At 40.1% G+C, this 17,385-nt stretch overlaps 1 protein-coding gene across 4 annotated transcripts in view; it reads right to left on the bottom strand.

The window, feature by feature from the left end:
- KCNT2 (potassium sodium-activated channel subfamily T member 2) overlaps positions 1–17,385 on the bottom strand; it is a 134,223-nt gene that overhangs the window by 52,014 nt on the left and 64,824 nt on the right. For all 4 annotated transcript variants that reach the window (XM_054712970.1, XM_008158613.3, XM_008158614.3 and 1 more), the window contains exons 9-10: positions 1,905–2,085; positions 246–410 (exon numbers count right to left, since the gene is read on the bottom strand). In XM_054712970.1, the coding sequence (XP_054568945.1) occupies positions 246–410; positions 1,905–2,085 (346 nt within the window). The remainder of the gene's footprint in view (positions 1–245; positions 411–1,904; positions 2,086–17,385) is intronic.

Genomic DNA, 17,385 nt, shown 5'->3' with positions numbered 1-17,385 from the left:
TAGCACTAACATAATCCCATCTGTCTTTTAGTGTAGATGCAGAAGCAAACTAAAATACCGTGTATTCCTTCCACATTTTTTTTCCCTGTGTTCCCGGCTATATTTGTAGTTCTTCCTTTACACCTTCTAAATTGGAGCGCCTAAAACAAGTCCTCCGGAAGGCAGGGTGCACCAGCCGGTGACGGACGTCGGCAATCTGTTCGCAGGTAGGCTCCCGCCGCATGCAGAACAGAACTGAAATGTACCTGTAGTCTCGGGTGGGCGTAGAATTCGTTTAAAAAGTCCATCAGTAAGTCGATCTTCAGTGAGCTGACACACAGGACAACATGCTTCTCCGTTTGAGCTCTGTGCCGACTGTAGTTCCCACCCGACTTTTGTCTCTCCATCCACAAGTAGGCCAGCTGTTCAAACTGGAACGCATTGTTCACAGGGGAAGGAAAAACACGGGACGTGAAAGGAAAAATCATGCAGCCCACCCACTGTTGGTTAGGTGTCCTCAATTTCTTTTTCTTTTTTAAAAAAATATATTTTATTGATTTTTCACAGAGAGGAAGAGAGAGGGATAGAGAGTTAGAAACATCGATCAGCTGCCTCCTGCACACCTCCCTCTGGGGATGTGCCTGCAACCCAGGTACATGCCCTTCACCGGAATCGAACCTGGGACCCTTCAGTCTGCAGGCTGACGCTCTATCCACTGAGCCAAACCGGTTAGGGCTGTCCTCAATTTCTTAGATGGAACTCATCCAGATCCAAATTATGTGTTCCCTTCAACAACATACTTTTCATACGATTGCTATCGAGGCGGCTAATCGTGACAGGCCTATAGGAGGTGAGTGCCTCTGGTTTATGTCCAATAGAGCATGAAGCCATGATATGTCTGTCATGGGCTGAGTCAAAGGGAAAAGTCTCATTGGCATTTCCTCCACATTCTCTGTCAAGTTCACCCCGTATCTCATGCAATGGGATACCCTAACCACACAACACAGGAGGCCACGGTTGGATAGTAGCTGGCATGTAGGGGAAGTGGAGGGTGTTGGGAGGGACGTCAGGAAGGAAGGCAAGCATGATTGGAGAGGAGTAGGAAGATCATTTCTGGACCTACCTAAAGTGTATTTAGAGACACCGTGGCCAAGCTTTGTAATGGAATGTACAAGTTCCATGTGTATTTCCTATTTCCCGTTTCTAACCCCCCCACCCAAAGCTCATTGTAGGAGAGAGTAAGAGGTTGTATCTATTTATCTGACGTCTCCTTTTATAAATCTCTGTCCCTTTGCAAGAACCTTATCCAGTCCTCAAATGCTGCATAATAGTTATATATTCTCTTCAGGTTTTATTTTAGTTGCCAAATCCAGGGAGTCCCCAGAAATGTATCCACACTTTAACAGCTGATAGCTCAATAGATGTGTGTTTTTTTTTTCTTTTCAGACCTAACCCATTGGAATGAATAATTATTCAAAGTGTGTCTACATTTGGGAAGGACACTCTACATATGTAATCAATTTTTATTCCTTATGATGTTTGGCTTTTAGATGATGTCGAGAATCAAGAGAAACCAACCCTTCACAAGTTTGTTTTCTTGATCTCTCGTTCTCTGATTGAAAACAGTGTCATCCTACGATCCTGTCATTAGTGCAGATAAATGCCCTGTACATCAAAGAAACATCTTGAAGAACTGAAATGAGATGTGGGCTCTGAGTTGTGCATGAAGGGGGGAAAACTCTCAGTTTCTAATTTAATGTCAAAAGGCTATTCTGAGCCGGTGTTAGCTAATTGGCTACAGATAAGAAGAGCATCCATCAACGTATTAGATTAATAAACACCTGTACAGTTTTTACTAAACACGGAGACTTGATTGTATAAGACGTCACACACTTACACAGAAAGTCCTTCATGGTGACACTTACCTGTATGGGTAGAACCACAAGGGCGACACAGATCATAGCCACGACAAAGAGCTTGGAGGACCAGGTTTCGGGGGTGACATCCCCAAAGCCCACGGTCGAAAAGGTCACGATGCAGAAGTAAAGGGAGTCGAAGAGGTTGAGCTTCTTCCCTATCCGCTCCAGATGCTGGATTCCACAGATGCTGAAGACACAGACGCGCATGAAAGTGAAAACGTTGCATTGAGCCCACTGTTTCTCCCCATTGTACATTTTTCCTTAAGAAAATATAATGTTTAAGGTTTTTTTCCTACCTTCACCAGATATGCTATTAGTTTGAAGTAAAATGTATATCTTCAGGCCCAGCCGGCGTGGCTCAGTGGTTGAGCATCAGCCTAGGAACCAGGAGGTCACGGTTGGATTCCTGGTCAGGGCACATGCCCAGGTTGCAGGCTTGATTCCCCAGTGTGAGGAGTGCAGGAGGCAGCCGATCCATGATTCTCTCTCATCACTGATGTTTCTATCTCTCTCTCTCTCTCCCTTCCTCTCTGAAATCAATACAAATATATATTTTTTAAAAACAGACCCCCAAAAAATGTCTTTGTAGGACAACTCAGCAATACAAACCAGCAGCCTTAAAAAAAAGTATATCCTCAGGATAAGTAGATTCACAGTTTGTTGCTACTCTATCACATAATTCTTGAGGCTAAGGCAGTTGTAGCAATGAAACGCCCTCGATTTGCATCATGCATAAACATTAGTCACTTGTGTATGAGCTATTTTTCCTAGAACTGCAGAAGCGACCACATGCCATATCAAGTCTGAAGCTATTCCATGATCATTATCCCTTTTTAATATAGATTGCTATCTCACTCCATCCCCAGATGTCCGTGGAGTCATTATTAAGTGAAAACTGCCTCTTATTCCTGACCATAATTGATGAGTTGCAGTTAATTACTATTTTGTATTTGTACCCAGAAGTGATTTTAATGATGTGCACAGATTTTCTGATAAACTAAATCCCAGAAAGACTCGCATGCACATTCATAATCAAAATATCCTATTTTGTCTTGTCTTAAACAGAAACACATTTTTTTTTCAGTCAAACACCAAGTTAAACTATTTAAGTTATATCCTGAATTGAAAGTAGCAGAAGAACTCAGTCATGTAGAATTTAAGAATAAATAATCATAGCTGGTGGATATTAGTAAACACTCTCTTACCTTTAAATCTTATACTAATGGGATTTAATATTATTTTGTGACTGGGCAATAACATGTTTTTTAAAGCTTACTTAAAATACTTGGTTTTAGTGTATATCTAATTATAATGATATTTTTGTTGATTATCCTATATCCTGGGCATGGCAGAAATTCCAATTGAAAGTAATATAATCTACTGCAATTTAAGAAAGAAAAAAATAAACCAGTATCACACCATGCTCTACTTAACACGTTGTTTAGTTAATAGGCATAAAGGTTACTCAGATTCATTGGTTGACTTTGAAATGAAACATGGCAAGTAAATATAATTTTCCTATAGTCCCTCTATTGTAAAAAATACCTGCAAATTCCAAATAAGAAAAAAATGTTTGATTTAAAACCAATAGGTGTTAAAATGTTACTTAAATATGCCATAATGAGTAACGTGATATCGTAAAAGTAAGTCATATTTATTCATACAAACACATTTCCTGATGGTTTATTAGGGCCAAGCATTGTACTGTATATGCACTCCAGTCTATATCTGAAGTGAATGATTTTGACTTCCCCTTTATAATACTACTACTACTAATATCATCAATGAATAACCAAGCATTTAACTTATAACCTGATTAATGCTAACTTAGGTCAATTACTTAAGCTTTTTAAACTTCCTGCTTCTCAACTGAAAATTAAATGTAATATTAACTTCTCCGTTTGGTTATCATGCGCTAGTGCTCAGTAAAATGCACATAACACTCCATTGAATTCAGTGGCAATTTTGTTCTTTGTATTCCAGCCCCTGCATAGATAGATAGATAGATAGATAGATAGGTAGATAGATAGATAGATAGATAGATAGATAGATAGATAGATGATAGATAGATAGATGATAGATAGATGATAGATAGATGATAGATAGATAGATAGATAGATAGATAGATAGATAGATGATAAATAGGTAGATAGATGATAGATAGGTAGATAGATAGATAGATAGATAGATAGATAGATAGATAGGTAGGTAGGTAGGTAGGTAGATAGATAGATAGATAGATAGATAAGCACACAAAACAATGAGGCAAATTAAGGATCAAATACCGACACAAAAATATTACATTCAAAAAATATTACAAAGCCTTTGTTTTCAACTTGACAGCAGACGCGGGGACTTGGGAGAAAGAGCAGCAAAGAGAACACTGCGTGGGGATCCCTCTCGTCTGTGGGTTTACTAACAGTTTTTAACAGCAGGAAACCAGCCAGGGGTCAATCTCGTCCAGTCTTTACTCAATCCTGCCTCTCCTCGGGGCTGGAGCGGGGGAGACGGGCAGGCACGGAGGGCTTAGGCCACGTGCCGTGTGAACTCCCAGCTTCCACTGTTTACAGAGACCCGACACGCTGACAAGGGTGACCTTTGCAGGGTTCACGCTCATCATTTACGGGAACCGACAGCTAATTCTCGGGCAGGTCCTAGTTCCAGGCCCACGTGTCAATAGCAGATCAGTGACTTGTTTTTTCACAGAGCTGCTTACCGCCGGGATTGCTAGAATGAAACAGCGTCCATGCTAATGACATAAAAGACTGCATATATGTGTATCACACATGCATATATTTATGGTTTATGTAGCTCACGCACCTAGGCAGCTATGAAGTGTATCATTCCACAGTAATAGTTTAAGATTTAAAGGTTAAAATACTAATACGAGGAGAAGGGACCCCAATAGAATTTTCTCTCTGTGTATCATTTTCTCGCATACCCTTATACTTCAGTTTAGACAGGTATTTAATTTTATGTAACTTAAGGGGGTTTTTGTTCTATCACAACTAAATATGTCTACTTTTTTAGATATTCTGTGCATTTTGGAGAAGCAGGAAATTCCTGTTGTGCACAGACTTGTATGTTTTGCTTTGTTTTTTGTTTTGTTTTTTTTGTGCATAATTGTGGTTGATACTCACAATATTGAACTCACGGTGCACTTCCAAAACTAATTCACAAAGCCATTGCTGCCTTAACGTAACAATACCCGTTGTGATCATGTTTGTTTTAAAGATCACGGTCACAGAATTCAAAAAACAACCTTTAGGGGCTGGACAGCCTGGTACTTTGGCAAGTCTTCCTACAGCAGCGGGGGGACATGCATTTCCACTCCGCAGCCCAGAGGACAGAATGCCAAGGAGCCCGGCAGGTTCTTCAGGGCGCACTCTGACCTTGACCATCGCCAACGGATACTTAGAAACAGAGAGAAGGGTCCCTGGGAATGGTAACCGTCTCATACAATCAGTGAGGATAAGAGGTGGACTAGATCAATAGAGTCGTAAGGAACAAATACAGGTCGTGAGAGGTATCACGTTCTATTTGGTTTTCAACCAATATTTGTTGATCTTCCAATACGACCTATAGACATCAGTATAGACATCAGGGGATAAAGGCAACAAATAATAATGACATGAGGTCACGAATATTAGACAATTTTACTGGTAGAGAGGAGTGAGAATTATTTCATTTTGGGGTGTGTCATTCCTAAAGGATGCACGTGCAATCCAATGCAATAGTGTATTTTATTAATATACGTATACCTATAATAAGCCATTCTTACACTCTGTGGATAAACCCTACTTGGTGGTAATTTTGTTACACTTCCAATATTTTCAATTCCAAAGAGAAATATGCACTTATTACAAAGACAAATAATAAATATATAAATGAGAAATTAATATCAACCCACTCCTATCCACCTTTGAGGTAATTACTATTTAGTAAGTATTCTTTTGCTTGCTTGCTATTTGTTTTGTTTTTAATGAAAATGCACTTTTGATTTTAGTTGGCAGTTCATTACTGTAGGATTTTCATATCCATCTTCTTAAAGGCACCCGGGTCAATAGTTCTCTGTCTCAATATATGTTCGGTGAAAAGCCAATTTGGCCAAAGATGTTAACCAGACACAAGGTTCTGCAGTCGAATTCCTTTGGCAACTCTGGGTTAAGCATATTTTCTTGAGCAAAGACTTCTCTAATCTTTTTAATGAGTTAATATTCATTGCAACTCTGAGAGTGGAATTTTTATAGGTTTAACCAGACGTATCTGCCAAAGTCCTCAGTTTGGCCAGAGTATCTCAGAGGATTAGGGTTTTACAAACTGAATCATGAACACGTGAGCTCATACTGGGCACTTTGTCTGAGTGCGTTAGAATCACAGTTTAGCTTAATCATTAAACAATGTGGCTAACATTGTACCTTGCCGTGCCCTCGATTATACTGTCCTAGATTAACTGTCCCCTGAAGAAACGTAATCGTGGAACCGTCAGGCCCTGAAGTCTTAATATTTTTAGTGGAGATGAAAAGACATAAATCTAAAATGCCGCATTTTAAAAGGGTCCCATTTCTACCCTTAATCTCCATTTCATAGTGCTTAGGAGCCCATAGGTAAGCATTTTGGAGTGATCGGCTATTCCAGCCATAGGTGCGTAAGATTCATTATGCCTGACTCATCATGCTTTGGTCTGACACTGAGTTTCTATGAACCTGAGTTTTGAGCACATGTAGCACGATACAGTTTATACATACGGGCCCTCAGCGGCCATCCTGAGCCCTGGCGAAGCCTGGGGGCAGCTCACAGAGTCCCCGAGAGAACAGGACACACTTCCTCCTAATCACTGCCATTATTTATGCGGATCCCACACTGAGCATGCCTGATGGAAAGAAAGGCTCCAATGCGATCTCGTTTAAGAAATAAAGTTTCATTCTTCTTCTGTTAACGGGGACACGGTGAAAGCTCACTAAAGACCATTTTAGTTAAAAACTGCTGTGCTCACACAGGCAAACATCATAACCACATTCATCTTAAAAAGGATTATGGCCCCTTTTGCACTAAATACAGAGAACCGTGATCTAGATCATAACAAGCATTTAATTTCTAATTGTCCTTCGAAATAAAAGGACCAATTTAAAGTGAAATTCGTTTCTTCAGTCTCATTTTAACAAAACATTCTTCCATTTAGAGGAGCTGACATCTTAATTTATAGACTTTTAAATCCCATTTTTTCACTCACCTAATGAAAAAATAAAAAAAAAGATCACTAGGGCATGAGATAGACATTATATATGACTTCGCCAACATTAGCAGGGTGATATGAGGTCTTCCTCATTTCAATACTTCAATTACAGGGACTCCACATTGTCCCTTGCCTGTCCTATAGAGTACATTTCTTTTAGCAAAATGACGTTACATTAGTTTATTACATTTCATCTCCTTTCCCCATTAGTTCATTGGAATAAAATAAAAACATCTGCTGAACTGTCTTAGTAAATGCCTCAGACTCGTCAGCCTACGGGCCCTGCTATCAGAATGCATGCAGATGGAATAGAACGTTCGTTGTTGCTGTTGTTCCTGGTGGGAAGAATGAAACTTACAATCGTTTCGTGTTTTGTTCTGTGTGTGTTCCCCAGGTTATATGCTGTGCCCATCATCATTTATCAAGAAATGCGTACTGTGTCTCAGTGTAAAGTGTATTTTCCACTGTGAATTGGGGATTACGGGAGGTAGACAGATAAAGAACAAGGCAGTAAGATAAAAGAAATGATCAAAATAGATTAAACCAGGTAAACATAAGGAGACAAAATCGTTATGATCAAGGGGAGTAACTTGATAAAGTCAAGAATCAAGTAAAATCCCAACCATGTTCGTCTTCAAACTCTCACTTGAGGAAACCCCAATATCAACATGAATAAGACAGTAAAGACAACGAGAAACTTAATCATCTAATATTCCTGTTCATTAAAAAAAAAACAACAACAACACATTTTTTACTTAGTACTTTTTGCTTCTTAGAAAACTGTTAGGATTTTTCTCTCCTGAAGCTTCAATAAAGGACTTGTCATTTTATCTCAGCTCTGTTGTAGCTCATGGGCATTTGAAAAAGTTTTGCATTTATTTGTTCACCTATGTCAGGCATCGTACTAGGTACCGGGAAGCCATAGTATAAAATAAAATAAAAACTGGCAAGACTTCTTCCTAGGTGGGACTTAGAATCCAGAGGTAGAGGTAGAAAATGACGACTAATGTAAGTGTGTGTGTGTGTGTGTATGTGTGTGTGTGTGTGTGTGTACAAAGGAGAGGCCCTAGTGTTAATGATTTCCTATGGTAATGGATTTGGGTGGGTCAGGCTTCAATGAAAAAGTGATGTTCACATTAACTTAAAAAGAGTAAGTCAGAGAAGGAAGATAGAGTACTGTAGGGAGCAAGGGAGATTAGTGTGATAGAGGAAGTCAGGGAAAAAAAACAGAGGATTCCTGGGCAGAGGAAAATCAACAGTCTGAGATGAGCGTGAAAAGATCGGGAGAATCCTGGTCATGGAGGAAATTTAGAGCAGATGGAAGGGTTTGGTATACATCCCAAGACATATGGAAATCTTGAACGTTAAGCAAGTGGTAACACATGGTATTTATATTTCATAAAGGTCACTTTGGTTGCCATGACATGAATGGCTTGGAGTGGAGCCAGCGAGAACATGGTAAACCAGTTAGACGCTGGTTGCTGTAAAGAAGTTGTGATAGCTTAGCGAGGTGGTGACAGGGACAGGCGTGGGCAGATTTGCAAGACGTGTAGCAGATGAAATGCATGGAATGTGTTGACTGTGTTTCGGGTGACAGAACAGGTATGAAGAATGAGTCTATTTATTTGGAGTTTGCCCAAAAGAAAGGACAGTGGTTGCTATTTCACAGACCTGGACAATTTAAGGGAGAAACAGCATGAATTCTCTTTTGTACATACTTAGTTTGAGGGATCTAACAGGAAATGTCACTGAAGCAGTAGGAGGACATAAAGGATGTAATTAAAGCTATCGAAAGTGGCCCAAGACAGGGTGTGTGGTCACAATGGTCAGGTGCTTGGTGGCCCATCTGTAACCTGTAACATACAGAGGAAATGAAGGCTCTTATCCTGACCCACCCCCAATGAGAGCAACTCTTAGGTCAAACTCTGCCACATAAAACTCGTATTAATCCTTGTCCTGTCAGGTTGAAAAGGCCCCTGTTCTCTGTCTTTCTATGCATAACAGCAAACACATTGAACAGAAGGTTAGTTTCTACAAGAACAATGTGAAAAAATGTACCAAGGGCAGGTTCAGTTAGCGGCCTGGTGGAGTCAGCTGACAGAACGCTCGGCTCTCTAAGCCCAAGGCACCGCATTCCTGACGGGGTAGGCCGCTGTGCTCACCATGGTCTCATAATCTAATTATGCAAGTGCGCAAATAACCAAACAACACTTTCTTGCCACTCACAGGTCTTGAAAAATATTTCTAATTTCCCTTATGTTAAATTGTAAGGATTCTGACCCATTGATGCATGGAACTAGCGACCACCTGGTAATAGGGTCCTGATTGGAATCCTTCAAGGTTGATAAGCCATCCCTAGGTTTCAACATATATGGACACCTATATATATATCCCACCATCCTGAAAGATTTATGGGGTTACACAAATTAGTTAAAATACATGGTATGTTCCTGGGAGAAAAACAAAGAAACACGAAACTAAATAGGCGAGGACTGATCATTAAGAAGCTATGTCATTTGATGATATGTTATAGGAGAGGACAAGCTCGCATGAGCATAAACTGAGTGTATATGGGTACGTGTCTACATTCACCCATGGAGTGTGTGTGTGTGTGTGCACACCTATAGACCCACACGCATGCTCATAACCTTCACGTACATGTAAATGATTCTTCATGTACATTTTTTGGACTTTGATATTGGGAGTACCTTACCCTGACTTTCTGAGTCCTGCTGTGATTTTTAGAGGCCCCTACTAAGTTTACCCATGCTTTATTCCCAGTCATAGGGTAGTCCAACAAGGCCAATACATCTCAGGGCCATACTCTCTTTTTCTACCTTTTTAATAGTTTAACTTTCAAAACACACACACACACACACACACACACACACACACACACAAACAAAAAGCACAGTATCTATTCTATTTTCCTCTTTATTTGCACATTCTCTTCTTAATCATTAGGTTACTTTAAAAAAAAGGTATTCGATAAGAAAAACTACAAACTCAAGTTGTCAACAGCGTAACTTCTACTTGCTGCGAAGTAGATACAGTAGAATTTTGCATCAGCAGCTCAGCTCTGACAAACATTACTCTAGTGCAGTACAGCTGTCTTATAGTCTTTAGAGTAAGACACATCAGGGAGGTGAGGCCAGGGAAGTAACAGGGACAAATCATAAATTACTTTATAGACAACACCAAGGGATTTATATTACCCTGAATGCTGAAGACACAAATAAATAAAAAAATTAAGCAAGCAAATGAATGATGTGATGAAACTGCACAGTGATGAGCTCATTAACAAAAGTCTGCTGAGCCTGGCCGGTGTGGCTCAGTGGTTGTGCATCGACCTATGAGCCTAGAGGTCACAGTTGGATTCCAGGTCAGGGCACATGCCCGGGTTGCAGGCTTGATTCTTAGTAGGGCATGTGCAGGAGGCAGCCGATCCATGATTCTCTCTCATCATGGATGTTTCTATCTCTCTCTCCTTCTCCCTTCCTCTCTGAAATCAATAATATATATTTTTTTATTTTTATTTTTTAGTTGTAGGATACCCTGAGTACTTGTGTCTGCCCCAAGCACTGCCTGTATTTATACTAGACCTCCAGGCTGACAAGGCACCTTAAGACCCTGCCTACGTACATCATCCAAGTGACATCCCAGCTCTGAGCAAAGGAAATAATAAATGCACAAAGCTACGAAATTCAGACCTAAAGCATTTTCTTAGCTCAGAGGTCTTGCCTCTCTGTGATTTACTTTTGCTTGGATTTGTTTGAACTTGTCTGATTCAGTTCTGAGAAGTGCCAAGCCAATAAAACATTAGCGTCACACACCATTAATTCCCATTATGTACTTATAGATATGTTTATATTTAGAGTTGGTAAAAACAAAATACAATCTGTACACATACCAATTCTCTGCAGAAAAGGTTTAATTTAGCAATGGATTTCCTTTTTACTGTCAAGACATTAGTAGATGAACACTCAATGTATTTGTCCTTGCACATGTAAAATATGAAGTGATACCAAATAAATATTGTCTGATTTAACATGTTCCCACAAGAATATCTCACTATTTACTGCCGCATACCAAACTAGTCCCAAATAATTCAGTCTCTAGTCAACAGTTCCTGGAAATCAAGGAAGACACAAAATGAACCTTTATTTTATCGTTTCTGAAATGGTCCAAACGTAATTAGCCGCTAAAAACAAAAGGGAACATGGAGCTTAAAGTGTTGCTTCACATTGTAAGCCATGAGAATTCCTTTCATAGCAACAGTAATTCTTTTTTTTTTTTACATAACGATTCACTTGAATCCAACACTTTAAAATGTAATATTAAAATGTCATGTTTATCAACAGAAAATACTTTGTCATATGGTAGCATTTTTACTTAAAATCAATGGAAAATTTTTCTCTAAGTGATGGCTAAGTGAACTTCATATCTATTTCACTGAGTATACTATATACATGTAAGTCAGTAATATACAAATATAATTATATGTGAGTAAGAACACTCTTGAGAAGTATCTGATGGGTTCATGTGAGCGTTAAACTAACGCTTCTACTGATGGTGGATTTAATTGCTTGTAAACTGATGTTAAACAGATCAGCAAACGTGTAGAATGGTCTCCAGGATAAATAATTATTCTTCTTTTTCACTGGAAATTACAACTGTTTCCTAATCAGTGACGATTTGTTCAAAGAGCGCTTTCAGGAGGTCAGTGACACATTCTAAACTAAAGGAATTCACTGGAAAACTTAATTTGTGTTGACATTTATGTAATGCACACTTTGCTTCTGTGGCTTCGATTTTTATAAATTGTGGGAGAAACTTACCGGATCAGATTATTTATATGCACAGCGATTACACTAGGAATTACTATTGCAATTAAGATACTACCACTTGCCCTAGCCAGTTTGGCTCAGTGGACAGAGCGTCAGCCTGCGGACTGAAGGGTCCCGGGTTCAATTCCGGTCTAGGGCATGTACCTTGGTTGCGGGCACATCTCCAGTAGGGGGTGAGCAGGAGGCAGCTGATCGATGTTTCTCTCTCATTGATGTTTCTAACTCTCTCTCTCCCTTCCTCTCTCTAAAAAATAAATAAAATATATTTTCAAAAAAGATACTACCACTCAAGAATTTTTTTTTATTCTGTATTTTTTTTTTTTTTGGCATGAGGATAAAAAGATTAAGGGGAAAGAGTGTTTTTACAATCCAACATATCCAATAAATAGGCTATTTCCTTTACTTTTTGCTCATCAGGAGATCCATTCAGCTCTAAATTTTCAATGAACAGACATTATCCTAAGAGTACCATTCTTTATTCTTAGCAATTATGAAATGTCATCAAATGGCATCATTTTGTGGACACGGCTGTTCAGGTCCTGGGGCACACGGTTGAAAAATGATCTAGTCCAATCTGTCCCCTCCGAGAGGCAGAATCTTAGGGAAGAGTCAAAAACTAGGCAGGTAGGGTAGCGGGTCCCTGAGGGCAAGCAGAGCCTGGGAACCTTCTCTCTGGTTCTTACCAAATGTCTGGAAAGAAAGTGATGTTGGGAAATTAGGTGGAGTTGTAAATGGCCCTTTTGTTCCACTCCATGTTCTAATTTATCTCCTAGGCTAAAGCTGAACCCCGCAGAGTACCATCATTTTCCCCCAACACTTCTCCTGACAGCACTGCTTCTGAGCATCCAGTGATAATTACATTTCTCCCTTCGCCTCCACTTGCATAGAATAGAAGACAGGTCATGAACAGGCGAAGCTGACCTCATTCCTCCTGCCTTCCTTAAAAAAAATAGCTAACTCCTCCCACCCTAACCTGATCTATCCCCTCTTCAAACTAGAGATGGTATTGCCTAGCTCACAGTGTCATGAGCAATTATGAGCTCTGATTAATACGTAAAGCCAATAGACAGGAAACCAATCCTGGTTCTTCATTGGAACCATTTTTCTTAAGAAATATCATCTAGGTTGTACAGTCTGTTCGATGCAACCTATGAGGAAAGGCGGGGGGTGAAGGGGTAAGAGATCAACTGAAGGACTTGGATTCATGCATATGAGCAAAACCAATGGACACAGACAGTAGGGGGCGGGTGAAGGCTTGTACTTGGGGGAGGGAGTGGCGGGGGAGAGGTCAATGGAGGGAGGGAAGGAGACTAATGTAATACTTTAAACAATAAAGAATTAAAATAAAAGAAATACCATCTATGAGTGTCTCTCCATCACTCTGCCTACAGAATGAGATTCCTGGATTCTGTGGGGAGTGGAGCGAGGAAGATGTTAATTCCATGGAGGACCTTGTGTGCCTTCTTCTTTTTGAGGATGAGAGCTAAGTAAATTACGTTACTCCCTCTGCCTCAGCTGTCTTCATCTTAGTTTCAAATTTACATTTCATCCCTACTATGTTGTGTTTCTTCTCTTTCTGTTTTAATGAGCCATTTTCTTTTCTTTTCTTTTTTCAGGTTATTTGTTTATTATTCTTTTTCCCATCACCCTCTTCCACCTTCTCCCCTGCAATCACCATACTGTTGTCCATGTTCAAGAGTTCTTCCTCTTTAATGACCCAGTTTCATGTCTATTTCTAAAACTGTCTCCAACCTTTTGTTGAAGTCCATATATTTTTCCCTTTTCTTTGACAAATGAATAAATTAAAACTCGGAGCTGTAATCACTTAAAGTCACACAGCAAGAAAGCGACACAAACAAGAATAACCTTCCCATTGAATGCATTTCTGTTTTTGCCAAAAGTCTCTCAAATCTCTGGATGTATACACATGCATCTGTAAGAAATAAATTTCTAAGAAAAGAGCACTTTGTATGCTAAGCTGGAAATGTGCCCCCTAAATTACAGCAATAAGAATCCTACATTATATCTGAAAAGCACTTTAGAATTTACCAAATGCTTTCATGTAAATTATCTCGATCTTTGTGATTGTTCAGCGCTGGGTCCTGTTTGAATTTATAATTATAAAATAGAAAAGGTTTAGAAAAAGGCCAACACACAAGGCAAAAAAAATCCCAGGGAGAAAAGTTAACGCATTTGGGGGGATATTTGGTTAAAGAAAGAAGACTGAGTGGTTCAATTGGGAATATAAAAGGTAATTATAGAGCAGGGGACTGAAGGAGGCCTTTCACCCTCACCGTAGGCACATTAGAGGGAACAAGCGCATATGAAATTCAAATGAGATATTTAGAACATCCTACAATCAGTGTGTTAGCCAACCAGGAACCTAAAAATAAATCTGTTAAACTTCCATGTGAAGTTATCACAGAGGTCCATAATAAATAGAATTCAATGGACTCACAGCAACTACAGAAAGAGTATTCCATGGCCAAATGAACCTGGGTCATTAGGGATAATCAGAAAGATTCTGCATAACATCTACATGGCAGAATGTTGCTGAGAATTAATATAACCCTGAGGTGAGGAGATTAGCATCCACTTAAGCAAAGAAAGGAAAGTAGACAATGTTAAAATGAGTCTCTCAATACTCCCAGTCAAAATGCTTGAAAATACATGAGCCAAGATCATGGGCAAGAAAGAGGGTAAATTATAACACGATGAAATAATTTTTAAGGAATTTACTAAGAGGAAATTGGGAGAACGGCAATGACACGTAATTTTGAATATAAGGATTCTAACCATCAGCTGACAAGCAAAAGTGTCTGTGCCATTGGCTTACGGAGTTAGGTAACAGAAGATGAATTAATACACAGGAAAAAAACAGGATGGGAAAAAAAAAAAAGGGGGGAGATTTTTAAAGAGAAAAATAGAGTTTGTTATTTTAAAAAGACGTATGAATTCTACCCAGATTGGGTTGCTTCGTGGTAAGAAAATGCCTCTATTATAATAAAAATGTGCTATAACAGCCCTGACGTTGAGTAGGCTTTAAAATAGATGGCCATCTGGAGGGGATGACATAGAAGGGGCTATGCTTAGACAAGTGGGAAGTAATGTACATACTTGGGTTCGTTTTAGCAGCGGGATTCTTTATGAGCATCTCCCGCTGCCGCTCCATTTCCATTACGTTCTCATTGCATGGTCCCCAGGTTTTACTTTCTATACTTAGCTGCCCCCTTTTTTGAACACGTCGGTGAATGACTTTCTCATCTCCGTACCCGTTGTGCCGTCTATCCTATACAGTGCGTCCTACTACCCTGCTGAAGTTTCATTTTTGGTCAGTGTTTAAATAGAAATTCCAGCTGAAACCGGTTTGGCTCAGTGGATAGAGCGTCGGCCTGCGGACTCAAGGGTCCCAGGTTCGATTCCGGTTAAGGGCATGTACCTTGGCTGCGGGCACATCCCCAGTAGGGGGTGTGCAAGAGGCAGCTGATCGATGTTTCTCTCTCATCGATGTTTCTAACTGTCTATCCCTCTCTCTTCCTCTCTGTAAAAAAAATAATAATAAAAAAATAAATAAATAAATAAATAAATAGAAATTCCACTGTGTTTATTCCCAGGGTGCTCTCTTCTAATGCCTGCCATAGTGATTATCCATGATGTCACCTAAGCCACCTGCCTAGTCCCACCCCCTCTCCCCTGAACTCCGGGTCCTCTCATTGTTAATTCCAAGGAGGCACACATGGTCCTCCATGGAATTAACATCCTCCTCGCCCCACTCCATGTCTTCTTTGACAGACATGTTCAGCAGCTCACCTTAGGTTTCTAAAAGGTGTCTCCACCATTGTGGACTCTGTTTCTCTTTCTTCTGATGTTTCTTCCCAGATTCCCCCCTCTACTCTTGTCTGGCTCCATCATTCTACCAGTTTCCCATAATGCAAATTTCAAGTCATTGTTCTTGATCTCACACACTTGTATCCAATTTATCATCAAAACTGACATTTCTCTTTAAAAAAGAAATTATGGCCCTAAGAACCCAACACATGTCTGGGGTACAGAAGATGATACGAAGGCGTAGTCATGGAATGAATTCATGGGAAAGGCACACCATGAAGCCAGGATCATATTCCAGTTTATGATTTCTACCCTTGTGGGAAATCGCAAGCACACCTTCATGTGTCCTGCAGAAGCAATTCTGTGGTCCCTCCAGGGTGACAACATCCATCCTGAAGATGGAAAAGGAAGCTCACCATAAATGACAGAGAGCATAACAACCGTGCTAAGATGAACCCGGGTGAACACACATGATACATGAAAAAGGAGGTAGGCAGAACCAGAATGGAGAATCTTTTTTTACTGATTGCAAAGCTCTCTATTTTTAGGAAAGATTTCTCGGGCATCATTTGTAAGAAAGAGCCAGCAGGTAACACAACTTCGGTTATAACCTGCCCTGCCCTATAGGAGATGTCTCTCCTCTCTCTCTCTCTCTCTCTCTCTCTCTCTCTCTCTCTCTTCTCTCTCTCTCTCTCTCTCTCTCTCTCTCTCTCTCTCTCTCTCTCTCTCAGTTGGAGAGGACCAGTGAGAGAGCACGCAGGTGAGCACACACACGAGTGAGCCATGGCCTCAGAGGGCCCCATTCACATCACTGATGGGCCTGGGCTCTCGGCAGGGATAGGAGCTAGACCTGGAAGATGGCTCTGGGCACTTGGAAGGCGTATGGACCTGCTTAAGACAAAGCTCCCAGGGCAGGGATGTTGGGGCTAAGCAGGTGTGAGACTTACACATATGTCAGCCCCAACCTGCAACTGGGTCAGTCCCATCCTAGGACAATGCCATATCTATTTTTGTTAATATATGGCTGCTTCGTAGAAGAGCCGACGTGAAAAACCAGAACAGTAATAGAGGCACTGGAAAATTACACTAGACAAACACACATTTGAAATACTTAAAGAATTTAAATGAATTAAATACAGTGTTACCCTGGCTGGTTGGCTCAATTGGTGGGTATCATACCTTACACCAAAAGGTTTCAGGTTCGATTCCTGGTCAGGGCACATGCTTAGGTTGTTGTTGGGATTCCCAGTAAGGATGCACAGGGGAGGCAACTGATCAATGTTTCTCTCTCACATCGATGTTTTTCTCTCCCCACCCCCCTTCCTTCTTTTCTCTCTAAAACCAACAAAAAACATATCCTTGGGTGAGGATTAAAAAAAAAAAAGACAGTGTTTTTACAGCTTCAATGTTAGCTTAACTTTTTTTTTAGAAAACTGCAGATTATGAAGGTTCATGAAGAATGTTGGCTTTGAGCGTCTGCTGTGGGGTTTGCGTCTTTACCAAACATTCTCAAGTGTTGTCTTTGACCCAAATCCATACAAAATAATCTCAGCGTTACGTGATCCTAAAACAAAAT

The sequence above is a fragment of the Eptesicus fuscus genome, chromosome 24, assembly GCF_027574615.1.
Source record: "Eptesicus fuscus isolate TK198812 chromosome 24, DD_ASM_mEF_20220401, whole genome shotgun sequence".
Taxonomy (NCBI): Eukaryota; Metazoa; Chordata; class Mammalia; order Chiroptera; family Vespertilionidae; genus Eptesicus; species Eptesicus fuscus.
Note: the sequence above shows the minus strand (reverse complement) of the source record. Positions and strands in the feature narration are given on the sequence as shown.